We start from the raw sequence: 15,435 nt of genomic DNA, 5'->3' as shown, positions 1-15,435 counted from the left end.
AATGAAATAGCAGTCTCAGGTACCTCCCACACCAATGTCCAAGAGTCCAGCGGGGGGGGGGGGGGGGGGGGGGTGGTCTCGCGTTATAAAGTGGTAGAGGTTGAGGTTATGGTGGTACCTGGTGTACATTCGCACAGTGTTTTGCCTTGTTACATGTCGCAACTAGTTACAATAATTATTTACAGTCAGAATTAAGTCGATCGGGGGCCTGGTTGTCCTCTGCGATCGTCGTAGCTTCGGCGGTGATGCAAGTGCCGGCTCGGGCATCCGTGGCTCCAGGAGCATGACTTTGGTTTCTTCAGCAGCTTCATCACCCTAGATGGATCCAGTGGAAGGACCCATCCACCTGGGAAGAGGGCGGCTGTGGGGTGCGCCAGTGGGAGGGAGGGTGGGGTCGGTGGTGGAGGTGTGGGTGGGGTCGGTGGTGGAGGTGTGGGTGGGGATCCAGCGGGCCGTAGGGAGACCATATCCTGTCGGCCGTCGGGGTACGCCACATAGGCGTATTGAGCGTTAGCGTGAAGGAGGTGGACCCTCTCGACTAATTGGTCGGACTTGTGCGCCCGCACGTGTTTGCGGAGCAGGATGGGTCCAGGAACTGCCAGCCAGGTTGGGAGCTAGATGCCAGAGGAGGACATCCTAGGGAAGACCAGGAGACATTCGTGAGGGGTTTGGTTGGTCGTGGTACACAGCAGTGATCGGATGGAGTGGAGAGCATCCGGGAGGATGTCTTGCCAGCGGGAGACTGGGAGATTCATGGACAATAGGGCCAGTAGAACGGTCTTCCAGACCGTTCCGTTCTCCCTCTCCATCTGCCCGTTTCCCCGGGGGTTGTAACTGGTCGTCCAGCTCGAGGCAATGTCCTTGCTGAGCAGGAATTGACGCAGTTCGTCGCTCATGAAGGAGGACCCCCTATCACTGTGTATGTAGGCGGGGAAACCAAACAGCGTGAAGATACTATGGAGGGCTTTTATGACGGTGGCTGCGGTCATGTCGGGGCAGGGGATGGCGAATGGGAACCGGGAGTACTCGTCAATCACGTTCAGGAAGTACATTTTGCGGTCGGTGGAGGGGAGGGGCCCTTTGAAGACCATACTGAGGCATTCAAAGGGACGGGAAGCCTTTATCAGGTGCGCTTTCTCTGGCCTGTAGAAGGGCGGTTTGCACTCCGCGCAGATTTGGCAATTCCTGGTGGCGGTCCTGACCTCCTCGATGGAGTAGGGCAGGTTGCGGGTCTTAATGAAATGGAAGAATCGAGTGACCCTCGGCTGGTAGAGGTCCTCGTGGAGGGCCCGGAGGCGGTCCACTTGTGTGTTGGCACATGTGCCGCGGGATAGGGCATCAGGAGGCTTGTTTAGCTTCCCGGGACGATACAAGATCTCATAGTTGTAGGTGGAGAGCTCGATCCTCCACCGTAAGATCTTATCGTTCTTTATCTTGCCCCGCTGTGCATTAACGAACATGAAAGCAACCGACTGAAATGAACCCAGTTAAAGCACACCAGAACCCTGCATGGGTAAATGAGGGCAGGAACAGCCAATCCCAGCTAAAACCTCAAGAATCTTATAATTGTGGACAGTTAGGACACTTTGCACGAGAGTGTCAAGCGCCCCAGAAGCAGCAGACAAGCCAGCAGACAGGCACCCTAAACAGGAATAGGGCAAAGCCGATCCAAAGCGTTAGTGCCCGTTCAGAGAATGCAGACATGAATGGCACTGACTGATGGTGTTCGGGCTCCCCAACTTGGGTCTGCAACACCGTTTGGGACAAGTCCGGTAGACCGGTAGTAGCAGGCAAAGTCTGGGGACAACCCGTAGAATTTCTTTGGGACACAGCAGGGTCCCGCATCACACTCAATTCCTCCACGATGTTTCAGTGAGACACGTGGCCCGCAACAGACACCATCACACTCAGCGGCTTTACAGGCCATTTACAACAGGGACACATCACAGCCCCTGTAGCAATACAAATAGGGAACATCGCAACCAAGCACCCCGTAGTTTTAGTTGATCTGCCTCAGACAGCAGAACATATCCTTGGGATCGATTTCATGATCTCCCATAACCTTTCTTTTGACCCAGTTAACAAGTGTGTTTGGAAAATGGCAAAGGCAGCACGAGCCCCCGCCACGCTCACAGTCGGAGAATACGTAAATAGGATTAGCTCAGTAGGAGACTTCTGGTTCGACCCTCGAGCCATTAGTGCAGACAAACAAGTTAGGGCAGTCCTGCAGGAACATAAAGCAGAATTTGCACAGCACAAGCACGACTGTGGCAGTTTGGCTGGCTTTGTGAACATTACAGGTCCTGACCCTAAACCCCAGAAGCAGTACGGATTTCCCCAGGAAGCAGAGGGAGAAATCTCCAAAGTCATAGAGAGTTTGTTGGATCAAGGCGTACTCAGATCAGTAGCCTCCACAAACAACGCACCGATTTGGCCCGTCAGGAAACCGGATGGATCATGGTGACTGACCATTGATTACTGGGAACTGAATAAAGTAACCCCAGCAGCAGCCCCCACTGTAGCCACGAGTCCTGAGACCATGCTCAAACAGGGACTCCAGTCAATTTTTTTTTTGGTTTTGGACATTAGTAATGGCTTCTGGTCCATTCCATTGGCTAAAGCGTGCCAGTACAAATTCGCCTTTACATTCCAAGGGCAACAATACACGTGGACATGCCTTCCACAAAACTTCCACAACTCCCCCTCCATTTTCCACCGACAGGTGTAGATTGACATTCCAGGACAGTAGTAGTACTGCAGTGTCGGCTGTGTGCTTTGGATAAGACATTAAACCAAGGCTCTGCCTGCCATCTCTGGATGTAAGCGATCACATAGCACTGTTTTGAAGAAGAGCAGGGGAGTTTTCCCCGGTGTCCTGATCAATATTTATCCATTCATCTACATCATAAAAACAGACAAAATGGTCATTTTCCATTTGTTGTTTGTGTGAGCTACAGGGCCTCAGGAAAGAGGGGAGCATCAGGGTTCATGCCTTCTGGTGTGGGGGTGTGTGCGGTGGCTGAATTCAAATTGCAGCGTTTGTATTTGCCCTTAGCGGCAGGACTGCCCCCACAAGAAGGAGACACCAGCAAGAGTTGGAAGTGATTGATACTGTTATGCGCCAGGGTTTAGAGAACCCTGACCCACAACTGTTTATAGATTTTGGTTATGGGGAGCATAAGGGCCTACCTTTCAGGTGTTATTCAAAAGAGGCCTTAAGCACTTTAAATCAAAAATAACGTTTATTCTATGAATTCAGTTAACATTTTATAAACACACACATTTTTATCAACTACAAACATAAATACCCCGCACAGCTACAGTTCTCTCTATATATATAACCCTTGATAACTTCCCTTTCAACTGTTTCAATTTGATAACAACATCCCGATCATGACAAATGTGTGATGCGAGGAGATGTGTACCAGCTGATGGAAAGAAAGATTTCATAACAAAAAGATGCAATTTGACCTTTGTAGCACTTCAACATGTTCCAGTTATCGCCTCATCCTCTTGACCATTTTAAAATGTGGGCTTTAAATTGGGACACGAATGATTAAAATGACGGAAATGGACTTACCTTGAACAGTCTTTGCCACTCCAGCTTGGAAGGCAGTGACATCGATTAGGTCGAATGCATTTGCCACCATTTAAACACGGAGAATGACACACAGCTAATTAATGGACAGAAATCATACCAGTTAAATTAGACCAACAGATCATCCGATAGTTCACATATTTAGCTTTGTGTTTTTAGATGCATGATACAACCCCCCCTTAAACATCCTATGTGAACAGGCAACTTGTGCCGTCTATCTTGCACAGTTTTCGAAAGACATATGAAAAGGCCTCTGACTTGACCTGAACAAATCCCCATGAAATACAGTGTCGGTGTTAAACAGCCAGTTTCCTAGGAACTGTCTGACGGGTAAACAAAATAAAACTTGATATGGTCAGGAGCAATTCAGGGGGTGGTATGTTACTGTTCACGCAGGTAATTCAAGTTGCTTTTGCATTGGTGTTATACTCCGAAGACATGGATAGAGGCAGTAGGGCTCCAAGTTTTTCCCCCTGTTACCTAACTGACCAGGAATCTCCACTGCTCTTACAGCCTGTCATTGATGTGTGTGGGAGGATTTTCAGGTCGATACTCAACCTTTTTGGCCGTTTTATGAACGCACCTCCCTCGGTTGTCAATTCCTGGGGTGGGACGCAAACCCAGACTTCTGGCTCAGAGGCCGGGGGGGGGGGGGGGGGGGGGGGGGGCGGCGGGGGGCTGCCCACTGCACTACAAGACCACAAGGTCTACAAAATCAAAAAGGCTTTTAAGGATAATGGGGAGAAATTATTTACACTGGGCAGGAGAGCCAGTAACCAGAGCGCACAGATTCAGGCCCATTGACAGAAAAAGTTAAGGGGAAGAATGGGAGAAATACTTTAATGTAGTGAGTTGTTATGCTCTGGTGGAAGCAGATTCAATGATAACTTTCAAATGAGAATTTTATTCTCATATGGCATGTGTGCCTTCCCTGGCAAAGTAAGCATTGTTGCCCATCCCAAATTGGCCTTAAACTTAGTGGCTTACTCGGTCCTTTCAGACAGCAGTTCAGAATCAACCCCATTACTGAGGACCCGGAGTCATATGTAGTCCAGTCTGGGTAAGATTGGGAGATTTCCTTCTCCAAAAGGACATTAGTGAACCAGAAGGGTTTTTAACAACAATCATTACTGAGACTAGCTCTCAATTCCATATTTTATTAATTGAGTTCAAATTCCACCACCTTCCATGATGGGATTTGATCCCATGTGCCCGGGTCATTAGCCTGGACTACTAATCCAGCGATAGCATGATTATGCCAAACCTCCCCCCCCCCCCCCCCCCCCCCCCCCCCCCCCCCCCCCAATTGGCTAAATACTTGAAAAGGGACTAATGTGTAGGGTTACAAGGAAATAGTGGGTTGACTGGCAGGAGTGATGGAAATGAGTCAAAGTGGAGAGCTCTTAAGGACTGGAATGGGCTTGATGGACTGAATGGCCTCCATCTGTGCCGTAAGATTCATTTTAGAAACCCCTACATTGCGAGACATTAGACTCTGAAGCAGACTTACCACGCTGGCATCGTGAGCCAGTCCATCCTAATGGGCAATCACATTTATAAGGTGCCAAACAGAGGCCTCCATTCAAGCACGGTAGGATGCAGATTGCTGGGGATAAAGAGAATAAGGATACATGTTACACAAAGAACACAAAATATGGCTACAATATTGCCCTCGTTTTGCCATGAAACGTGGGAGTTTGATTATTGCAGGCATTCGTTGATTGCCAGGCGCTAAGTAGATAGACAGTTCATGGTTAAGAGAGAGGAATTACTGGAGACCTGATGTCCTTGAAGGTTGATAAGTCACCAGGGACAGATGAATTGTATCGCAGACTGTTAAAGAAAGCCACCAAGGCAATATCGATACTATAGGCCTCGATAGAGTGCAAATTGTTTCCCTTGGTGGAGAAGTCAATTAACAGGAGCAGATTTAAGATTTTTGGCAGAAAGATTAGAGAAGGTATTAGGGAAAGCCTTTTCACCCAGAGATGCTCGGATTGGTAATTGAGCTAGAAACACTTAACTCATTTCAAAGGTATCTGGATTTGCACATGTAGCGCTGTACCCTGCAGGGCTCAGGACCAAGTGCTCGAAGGTGGGATTAGAACGGTGTCTGTTTTGTTTTTCTCAGCTATGATGGGCTGAATGGCCTCTTCCTATGCTATAACCTTTTAATGGTTCAAAGGTTAGTGGTATCGGAATACTTTCAGGACTCAAAGCTAAAGAAATGCCACATTAATACCCTCTGCCTTGGAAATGACGAGAAGAGAACACCAAATTTACTCTAGAATATAGTTCTTTGAGGCTGTTTTCTATTGCTTACCTGGAAGGCACAGAACCCACTGACTCCAGAACAAACTATGCAAAATGGAAAATACAAAATTGACAGGCTGGATAAGACTGGCTGGCTCATCAGGTCTGCTCCACGCACTCATTGGGACTAAATACCTGCTCCCACTGCTCATTTAACAGTCCAGAGATGTGCAGGTTAGGTGGATTGGCCATTCTACACTGCCCTTTAAGTGTCCAAAAGATAGGTCGGGTTGTGGTGATAGGGCCTAGGTACGGTGCTCCTTCAGAGGGTCGGTGCAGACTTGATGGGCTGAATGGCCTCCTTCTGAACTGTAGGATTTCTATGACAACAAAAACTGGTAAGGCAACTTGGTGTTTCATGAAGAAAGACTTTAATTCTGTCATGTCACAACCTCACAACAGCCAATTAAATATTTTGTGAGTCATAGGGTGGAATTTATCAGCCCCGAAACTGGTTGGTATTGGTGTGGGCGGGATTGAAAGATCCAGACCATAGAGTCACGGAATCCTTATGCCACAGAAGGAGGCCATTAGGGAGGTCATCTCCATGTCAGCTCCCTCTCTATGGAACAATTCAGTCAGTCCCATTACTCCACTCTAGTCCTGTGGCTCCGCAAGTATGGTTAGTATCTTAACATAGAAAATGTGGCAGCCAATATGTGCACAGCAAGCTCCCACTAACAGCAATGTGAAGACTAAATGATGCATTTTTTAGTGCTGTTGGATGGGGAATGAATTTTGGTCTCTGAAGAGACCAGGGAGAGTGTCCGTGTTCCTCCCCGATTAGTGGCCTGATGCTTTTCATTCAAGTGAGGAGCCAGATGAGACCTTGGTTTAACATCTCATCGGAAAGATGGTAACTCCTCCTTCTGGAAAAACAAAGGCCCCATCTTTCTGGCTTTGCAAGACTGACTGTTGCTGGAAGACCCACTTTGTCTACACAATTGATCCTCTGGCCCAGGAGAACAAATTCGAGTCACATAGGTTTGGGGAGTGAGTTTGCTGATCATTTCAACAAGATAGGAGTACCATGCCACTTAATTAAATACTGAAGTGGAACTTTGGGACTCTTGTTGTTGTAACGTATACACACAGGCTTTACTCTACCACTTTCCCATCTCAACGACTCATTCCGCCTACATATCAGAGCTGTTTTAGTATGTTTAATAGGACTGAAATTTGATAATCTACCTACTTAAAGAATCATTCGTGCAATGCAGCCTTCAGGATTGACAAAAGAACATTTTGCACATAGCTACGAAAGCTTGCTGGTGCCTAGAGACATTAAATAATTGCAGGTTCTTGACAGCAGAAATTGTCCCTGGTTGTTTGCTTTGGCAACAATAATGCACCACCCCATAATTTTCTTGCTCTCCAATTTCCCCCAGGAGGAAACAGGAAGGGCTTGGCAATGCACTGAATTTAAAATTCTCATCTAAATCCCTGCATGGCCTCGCCCCTCACTAATACTACACCTGTCTCCAGCCTTTAACTTTCTGAGATCTCTTTTCCCCAATTCTGGACTCCTGAGCACCCCCTATTTTAATCACTCCATCCATGGCAGCCGTGCTCTCAGCTGCCTGGGCCCTACGTTCTGAAATTCCCTCCCTCAACATTGCCACCTCTCTCTCCCCATTTAAGATGCCCCATAAAACCAGCTCTTTGACCAAGATTTTGGCCCAGTACCCCTTTTAGTTTGATAATGACCCTATTGGAGAACTTGGGATATTTTACACCAATAAAGGTGCTAAATAAATACATATTGTTGTTGGAATGATATCCTTTCCCCAGTGGTGGTGAGTGAATTGCATAAGAGAGTTCCAGGACTGACCACCAGTGAGACAGAAGCTTGGAGAACACTAATTGAAAATTTTGTTTGAATCATAGAAAAGTTACAGCACAGCAGAAAGCCATTTGACCCATCTTGGCCTTGCCAGCCAGAAGTCACCCCAGTGCCCTTTATAATCCTACCTTCCTGCACTGAGCCCATAGCCCTGTAGTTTAGAATCATAGAATTTACAGTGCAGAAGGAGGCCATTCGGCCCATCGAGTCTGCACCGGCTCTTTGAAAGAGCACCCCCACCCTATCCCCATAACCCAGTAACCCGACCCAACACTAAGGGCAATTTTGCACACTGAGGGCAATTTTAGCATGACCAATCCACCCAACCTGCACATCTTTGGACTGTGGGAGGAAACCCACGCACACACGGGGAGGATGTGCAGACTCCGCACAGACAGTGAACTAAGCCGGGAATTGAACCTGGGACCCTGGAGCTGTGAAGCAATTGTGCTAACCACTATGCTGCCCCTAGAGCACTAGAGGTGCAGGTCCAGGTACTTCTTAAAAGAGTTTGGGTCTCTGCCTCCACCACCAACTTGGGCAGTGAATTCCAGACTCCCACTACCCACTGCATAAAAAAGTTCTTCCACATGTTCCCTCCACACCTTCTGCCTCTGATCTTGAATCTATGTTCTATTAGAAATTGTATTGGGAACCAATGTTCAGACTAAATCCACAATATAATTCATATTGACTTCTGCATTGGGGTTTATCCCAAAGTTGTTTTTTAAAGGCTACCCAAAGGTTGGTCCTCTTACCAGCTCTTGGCTGGTTTCCAGTCATCCATGACTCAGTTAACACTCTTACCTCTAACTCAGATGGTTGTGGGTTCAAGTTCCAGAGACATGAGCAAATCATCTCACTGACATCCCAGTGACTTGGCTGAGTTAAGCTGACGTCCTATCTGCTTTACCAGGTGGATGTAAAAGATCACCTGGCCGGGCACTATTTTGAAGAGCGGCGGGTGGGTGGATGCCCTCTTCTGGTTGTGGTGACATCTGTTGTTTGTGGGAGCTTGCTGTGCACAAATTGAATGCTGCATTTCCTACATTTCAACCGTGACTACACTTCAGAATAAGTGGAGGCGAAGCACTTTGGGACATTCCAAAGTTGTGAAAGATACTATATAGATGCAAATTTCTTTGAGTTTGTGTGGTAGTGTCAAACGAACAATATTGTTTCAACCGCCTGTTCTTACAGGTAGACACGGATGAATGTCAGGAGGGATGCATAGCAGACGGCTGGCTCTGTAGCCCAATGAACGTAAACTTGTAAACTTCCTTCTCTTCTGTGCACTTTTCTCTCTGTTTCACTCATTCTCTCTGTTTCTCTCCCGTGTGTGTCTCACTTATTCTGCATCTAACTCGCCATGTTTTTCTATCTTTTGTTACTCTCTTGAGTGCCAAGCCTAATTGTAGCAACCGCCCTGCAGCTAAAATCTCAAGGGCAGGTAATATGAGAGAAACAAATCTCAAAGGACAGTTGAAATCTAGGTCTGTAGACGCAATCACAGCAGGCTTTGCACATAGCTGCATCTCAGATTTGTCTTTTGATTAAACCAAATGTTCCCAATGTGCAGGCCACTGATCTCCCTGGGGCTCTGCAAAGTAATGTGAATGCCCTGACTGAGCAGGGCCAGTCTCATGATGGGGTGGCAGCAGAGCGCACTATGATCTCATCATTTTGGCTTAAAGCTCCGTGTGGAGTGTAACAGGTGTTAACAAAGACTCTAGCCTCTTGCATTTATGCATTGTCCCTCAAGGAGATGCACAAAGGTGTAAAAAAACAAGTCAACCTAATCTACAACCGGGTTGTCAGTGTTTTGCTGGGCCACAGCTTTATCAGGCTGTGTAAATCTAATTCTATTTTTATTTTCATAGGCATTTTGGAGAACCACATTCTGCGAGTTCACCTTTCAATTCAATTGTAAAGCATGAAATATTTAGAATGAGACCCATTGTTAACATCACACCAGGGATAGATAGAATCTCCAGTGATAGACAGGCACACCCATCTCACTGATATCTGCAAGCAAATATCAGTCTTCAAACACTTTACATGCAATACTTTTGCATTGAGCATTACATAATATAACTGTAGAGGGGGTTTCTAATTATTAATCTGTTTGAAAAGAGATCTGTAGTAGCTGCCCCTTTAAGGGGCGATCTCCTGCAGTGCCTGTGACCTGCTTGTCCAATCGATAACAAGTACGCAGGATCATACGAGCAGAGTACGGACTTTTTTGCAGTTAGGTCCTAGAGCCATGATTGGAAGGATTGAATCTGCATCACCCTGTAAATAGTTGTGTTAATAAATGTTGTAGTTCGTTCATAACTGGTGGAGCCAAGTTATTACACTTGGCAAAAAGAGCAGCAATTGCGCTTGTAAGATCATCAGCTTAGTATCTGCTCCAGTCGAAGTCAAGTTTGTGAAGGAGAAGAGAGCTGCAGAGATGCTTGTATTTGGCAGAGTGCATTCCTTCAATGCTTCTACATTGGGTAAATTGGGCGTGGTCAGCCGGCCATGTTGCGCTCTTGCTCGAGAGCGGTGCAGCGGGTGAATGCCGGAGAGCCCTCTTCTGGGTCCCACGAGGCGTTCAAGTCAGGATCGCTCCCACAGGGGGTGGGACCAAACGGCACACGACGAAGCCATTTAAAAAAAAAAAATTTAGAGTTCCCAATTCTTTTTTTTAATTAAGGGGCAATTAATTTACCTACCCTGCACATCTTTGGGTTGTGGGGGTGAGAGGCAGATAGACATGGGGAGAATGTGCAAACTCCACATGGACAGTGACCCGAGGCCGGGATGGAATCCGTGTCCACGGCGCCGTGAGGCAGCCGTGCTAACCACTGCACCACCGTGTTGCTGGTCGAAGCCAGTTTTAAGACTTCTATGAACTTACCAGATAGTCACTGGCATCATGGGATCCACTGGCCTCCCCAGCGAGGCTGCAGCTGGGCGCCGTTCAGCACTAGTCCACACAAATGTGGACTAGGCGGAACGACACCCAGAGGGTCCCCTGGGCCATTGGAGACCCCTGGGTGATCAGGATCAGTGCAGAGTGGTCCCCTGGCCCTCCCCCTGGAACATGGGCACCGTGGCACTGCCCAGCTGGCATATTGGCACTGCCACCCTCAGTCTGCCAATCTGGCTGGAGCACTGCCCTGGTGGCAGTGCGATGGTGTCGGAGTGCCAGGGTGGCACTGCCAAGGTCCAGGCCCAGGGGGGACAATCCCCATGAAAGGAGGGAGGAGGGTTTGGAGGGTGGGGGTATGCATGGCAGGTACGTAGGGTCCTCCGGGAGGTTGGAGGGGAGATTTACAGGTGTGGGGGAAATATTGCCCAGAGATTTGCAGATTCAAAGAAGTAGAATGCTTCACATACCACCGGAGTGGCCGTCTGAGGCACAGCTTGAGGAAGCAGAGCCAGCCTACTGGCAATAGAGTGAACAGTTCAGCATCAGTACATAATGTTGAAGATTTTTCTGTGAGTGATCGGAACGTTCTTCAGATGAATAGTTCACCTGGAGTTCTTCAGGTGAAAACAGGCAAGGTAGCCCCCATTACAGTGGTGTTATTGGTCAATGGTAGACCATTAAGATTGGAAGTAGACATGGGAGCGTCTGCTCCCATAGTAGGGGGGCAGGCCTACAGATAACTTTAAGAAGGGGTTCAGCCTCTGATTTTGCAGAACACACCATCTAGACTGAGTACTTACACAGAGGAGGCCATTAAATAATGGAGATGGCCGAAATACCTGGGAGCTATGGATAACAATCTGCCCAACCTCCATTAATTGTGGTGTCTGACCAAGGACCAAAACTAATGGGCTGTAACTGGCTTCAAGAAATTAAACTCAACTGGTTGGACATTTTCAGAATTAAGAAAGGGAGCTGGCATGAAATAATCCAGAAGAGTCAGGATGTTTTTCAAGATGAACTTGAAAAAATTAAAGTCTTAAAGGCAAAAATTCACATAGACCCAGAAGCCACCCCAAAACTTTTCAGGGCTAGACTTTGTTGGAGAAAGTCGCATGTGAGCTATAAAGGCTGGAAGAACTGGTATCATCCAGCTATTCCAGTTTGCAGAATGGGCAGCTCCCACGATGTCTGTGGTAAAACCAGACAAAACAGGCTGTATCTGCGGAGACTACAAATTAACAGTAAACCAAGCAGCAAAGCTGGACGAATACACTATCTGAAAGATAGAGGGCGGGATACTCCCAGCCTCCGCACCGGAATCGTGCTCGGCGCGGGGGCGGAGAATGGACGTCAAACCTGCGATCGGGTCCGACGGCGCTCCCGCGATTCTCCAGTCGTGGAGAATCGCCGGGAATCGGGCGTGCACGGTCGACGTGGCGCCAGTCGGGGGCCATTGAAAAAGGCCCCCATACCGATTTTCCAAAGTCAACTGGCCGAGTTCTGGCTGGCGTGGTTCTCTCATGGTTCCACCCGGCAGGCTCTCGGCGTGGCGGCTGCGGACATAGTTCGCGGCCGCCCTGGTTGGGGGGGGGGGGGGGGGGCGGAGGGATTCTTCGCTGGGGGGTGGACTCCAAGACAGCCAGGGATCCATTTGGAGGCCAGCGATCAGCGGGCACGCGTGATCCGGGGGGGGCTATGTTGCTGGTGCCGGTCCGCGGTGTGGGTCGGCCATGTCGCGCGGTGCAGCCGACCGTGGCCGCCGCCATGCGCATGCGCAGACCCCCCGACCGGATGTGCAGGGCCCCGTATCTGCAGCCGGAGCTGCAAGGAGCATTCCAGGATGCTGCTAGCCCCCTGGAAATCGCAGAATCACCCTGGTCTTGCTCCAGGTAAGTCCAGACTGATTCGTGCGCCTTTTTTCATGGGCGTGGGAACGTTACTGGAGAATTCCGCCGAGAGGAATTATATGCAAGATTGGCTGGAGGATATTCAAAGAGAAATACAGTACAGGAAGAGGCCCTTTGGCCCTCCAAGCCTGTACTGGTCATACCAACATTGGCCAAAACTGTCAGCACTTCCTTGTGCCGTATCCCTCTATGCCCATCCTATCCATGTAATTGTCGAGATGCCTTTTGAACGCCATTAATGTATCGGCTTCCACAACCTCCCCTGGCAACGCGTTCCAGGCACTCACCACCCTCTGCCTCGCACATCTCCTCTATGAAATTGGATATAAGCCATGTACATCAACAGAGGTTAGATGATTATTAACAACCAAATTAAATCAGTTTGTACATTTTGCCTGCAAAATGGGCAATTAAACCCGCGATCGGGTCCGACGCCGCTCCCGCGATTCTCCGGTCGCCGGAGAATCGCCGCGAATCGGGTGTTTGTACAAAGTTTGTACATTTGCCTTTTTATCAACTCCTGCCCTATTTCAAAGAACCATGGAAAGTTTATTTCAGGGCTTGCCAAGTTTTGTTGTGTATTTGGATGATGTATCGATCACTGGTGCAACCAAGGAAGGATACTTGGCTAATCTAGAAGAAGTAGCGAGATGATGTCAGGAGGCGGGAGTTCACCTAAAAATGGGAAAAATGCACTTTCCAGGCCAGCAAAGTAGCTTACATTGGCTTCCGGGTGGATGCTCAGAGATTGCATTCCATGGAGGACAAAGTAAGGGAAATAAAGGATGCACCAACCCCTAGAAATGTCTCAGACTGTAAATTATTCCTGGGGATGGTCAATTATTATGGGCGCTTCCCTCCAAATCTGTCAACACTATTGATAACTTTACATGCGTTACTGAAGAAACACCAGAAATGGCTCTGGAGAGCACAACAGAGAGAAGCATTTAATAAGGTCAAGCAACTATTACATTCGTCCTGCTACTGGTACATTTTGACCTGTCCAAGAAGTTTGTGCTAACGTGTGACACCTCCCCGTACGGCTTTGGGGCGGTTTTATCTCACAGAATGGATAGTGGGTCTGATAGGCTTATTGGATACGTGTCCCGAATTCTTTCAGGAGCTGAGAAAGGTTACTCGCAGATATTAAAAGGACTGTCTGTTGTGTACGGATTTAGAAAATTTCATATATATTTATAGAAGACATTTCACTGTTGTAACAGAGATCAAGCCACTAATGACTCTTTTCAAGCAGGACACAGCTATTCCGCCGATTGCATCAGCCGCATTGGGCATTAATCCTATCAGCCTATCTATGAATATACATTTGAACACCAACAGGAACTCAAATAGCCAACGCTGATGCACTTATTCGCCTTCCACTGCCAGAGAGTTCCCCCCTCTCCCCCTCCAGTACCTTTCATGGTAATGAATTTTCCAGACACTCTGGTATGTCAGCATAGCAAATAAAATTATAGACCAGCAGGGACCCGCTGTTATCAAAGATAAAACACTAAATATTAATAGGTTGGTGTAATAATTCCAGGAGGCGCGGAGTGAAAAGCCAAACTGGTTCATTTTAAACTGAAAACAAAGACATTATGGCAGCACACAAAACAAACGGGACTGTCGGGACCTGCGTCCTCGTGAGGGTTATCACAAGTTGGCAGAATGCAATGATTTCTGAAGACATGAAGCCACACCACATCAAGGAAGATGAGCTAAGCTGTGAGGACAGCATCGCATCACCCCAGGGGGAATGAGGGAAACGTCCCTGTGCCAGGGAGGGAATTGCCCCTTGCAGTGTTGCTCAGTGTCCATCCAGGCGTGTCAAAATGAAGATGCTTGCCAGAAGCCATGTTTGGTGGCCAGGCACCGATGGGAATATTGAGTTTGGTGAAGCACTGCGATCAGTACGAGTTACTGCTGAACTCACAGCCCTTTTGCACCCTTGGGAATGGCCAGGTCGGCCATGAGTGCGAGTCACTTAGATTATGTAAGACTATTTTTTGGATCTATGTTTCTTCTATTGGTAGATGCCCACTCCAAAGGGTTGGTCATTTGAGATGAGATCCACAACCACATATGCCATGGTTGAGAAACTTCCCCAGTGTTTCACAATTTTATGAAGTACTCCTGTCAGATAATGGAACGGCTTTCACAAGCACCAAATTTCAAAGTTTCACGTCTTCCAATGGGATAAAACACATCAGAACGGTAGCACAGTGGTTAGCGCTGTTGCTTCACAGCTCCAGGGTCCCAGGTTCGATTCCCAGCTTGGGTCACTGTCTGTGCGGAGTCTGCACGTTCTCCCCGTGTCTGCGTGGGTTTCCTCCGGGTGCTCCGGTTTCCTCCCACAGTCCAAAGATGTGCAGGTTAGGTGGATTGGTTATGCTAAATTGTCCTTAGTGTCCAAAAAGGTTAGGTGGGGTTACTGGGTGACGGGGATAGGTTCAAAGTGTGGGCTTAAGTGGGGTGCTCTTTCCAAGGGCCGGTGCAGACTCGACGGGCCGAATGGCCTCCTTCTGCACTGTAAATTCTATGAGAGCTGTATAGTATTATCCCTCATCCAGTGGGCTGGCTGAGCAGCTAGGCCAGACTTTCAAGACCAGCTAAAAGAAACAATCAGCTACACCTTTGGAACCAAAAATAGCTTGGTTCCTCTTAGGAGGCAGGATCATCCCACATTTGACCACAGATATATCTCCAGCAGAACGATTGATGGATTGATGTTTAAGGACCAGGCTAAGCCTGATATTCCCAATTTTAACGGGGAGGATGGAGGCAGGACAGTGCGACCAAAAGAGGAACCATGATTCAACTAAAGATGCAAGACCATGCAAAATAGATGACC

General features: G+C 48.0%; 1 protein-coding gene and 1 long non-coding RNA gene across 4 annotated transcripts in view; one reads left to right on the top strand and one right to left on the bottom strand.

Annotated features, from left to right (window-relative positions):
• Positions 1 to 15,435, bottom strand: part of svep1 (sushi, von Willebrand factor type A, EGF and pentraxin domain containing 1) — a 417,550-nt gene that overhangs the window by 3,092 nt on the left and 399,023 nt on the right. For all 3 annotated transcript variants that reach the window (XM_072517335.1, XM_072517337.1, XM_072517336.1), the window contains 2 exons: positions 5,109 to 5,204; positions 3,581 to 3,674 (listed from right to left, as the gene is read on the bottom strand). In XM_072517335.1, the coding sequence (XP_072373436.1) occupies positions 3,581 to 3,674; positions 5,109 to 5,204 (190 nt within the window). The remainder of the gene's footprint in view (positions 1 to 3,580; positions 3,675 to 5,108; positions 5,205 to 15,435) is intronic.
• The window catches only part of LOC140429851 (uncharacterized), a 78,103-nt gene that overhangs the window by 4,300 nt on the left and 58,368 nt on the right, over positions 1 to 15,435 (top strand). The gene's annotated exons all lie outside the window — the stretch shown is intronic.

Source organism: Scyliorhinus torazame, chromosome 9 (assembly GCF_047496885.1).
Source record: "Scyliorhinus torazame isolate Kashiwa2021f chromosome 9, sScyTor2.1, whole genome shotgun sequence".
Taxonomy (NCBI): domain Eukaryota; kingdom Metazoa; phylum Chordata; class Chondrichthyes; order Carcharhiniformes; family Scyliorhinidae; genus Scyliorhinus; species Scyliorhinus torazame.
Note: the sequence above shows the minus strand (reverse complement) of the source record. Positions and strands in the feature narration are given on the sequence as shown.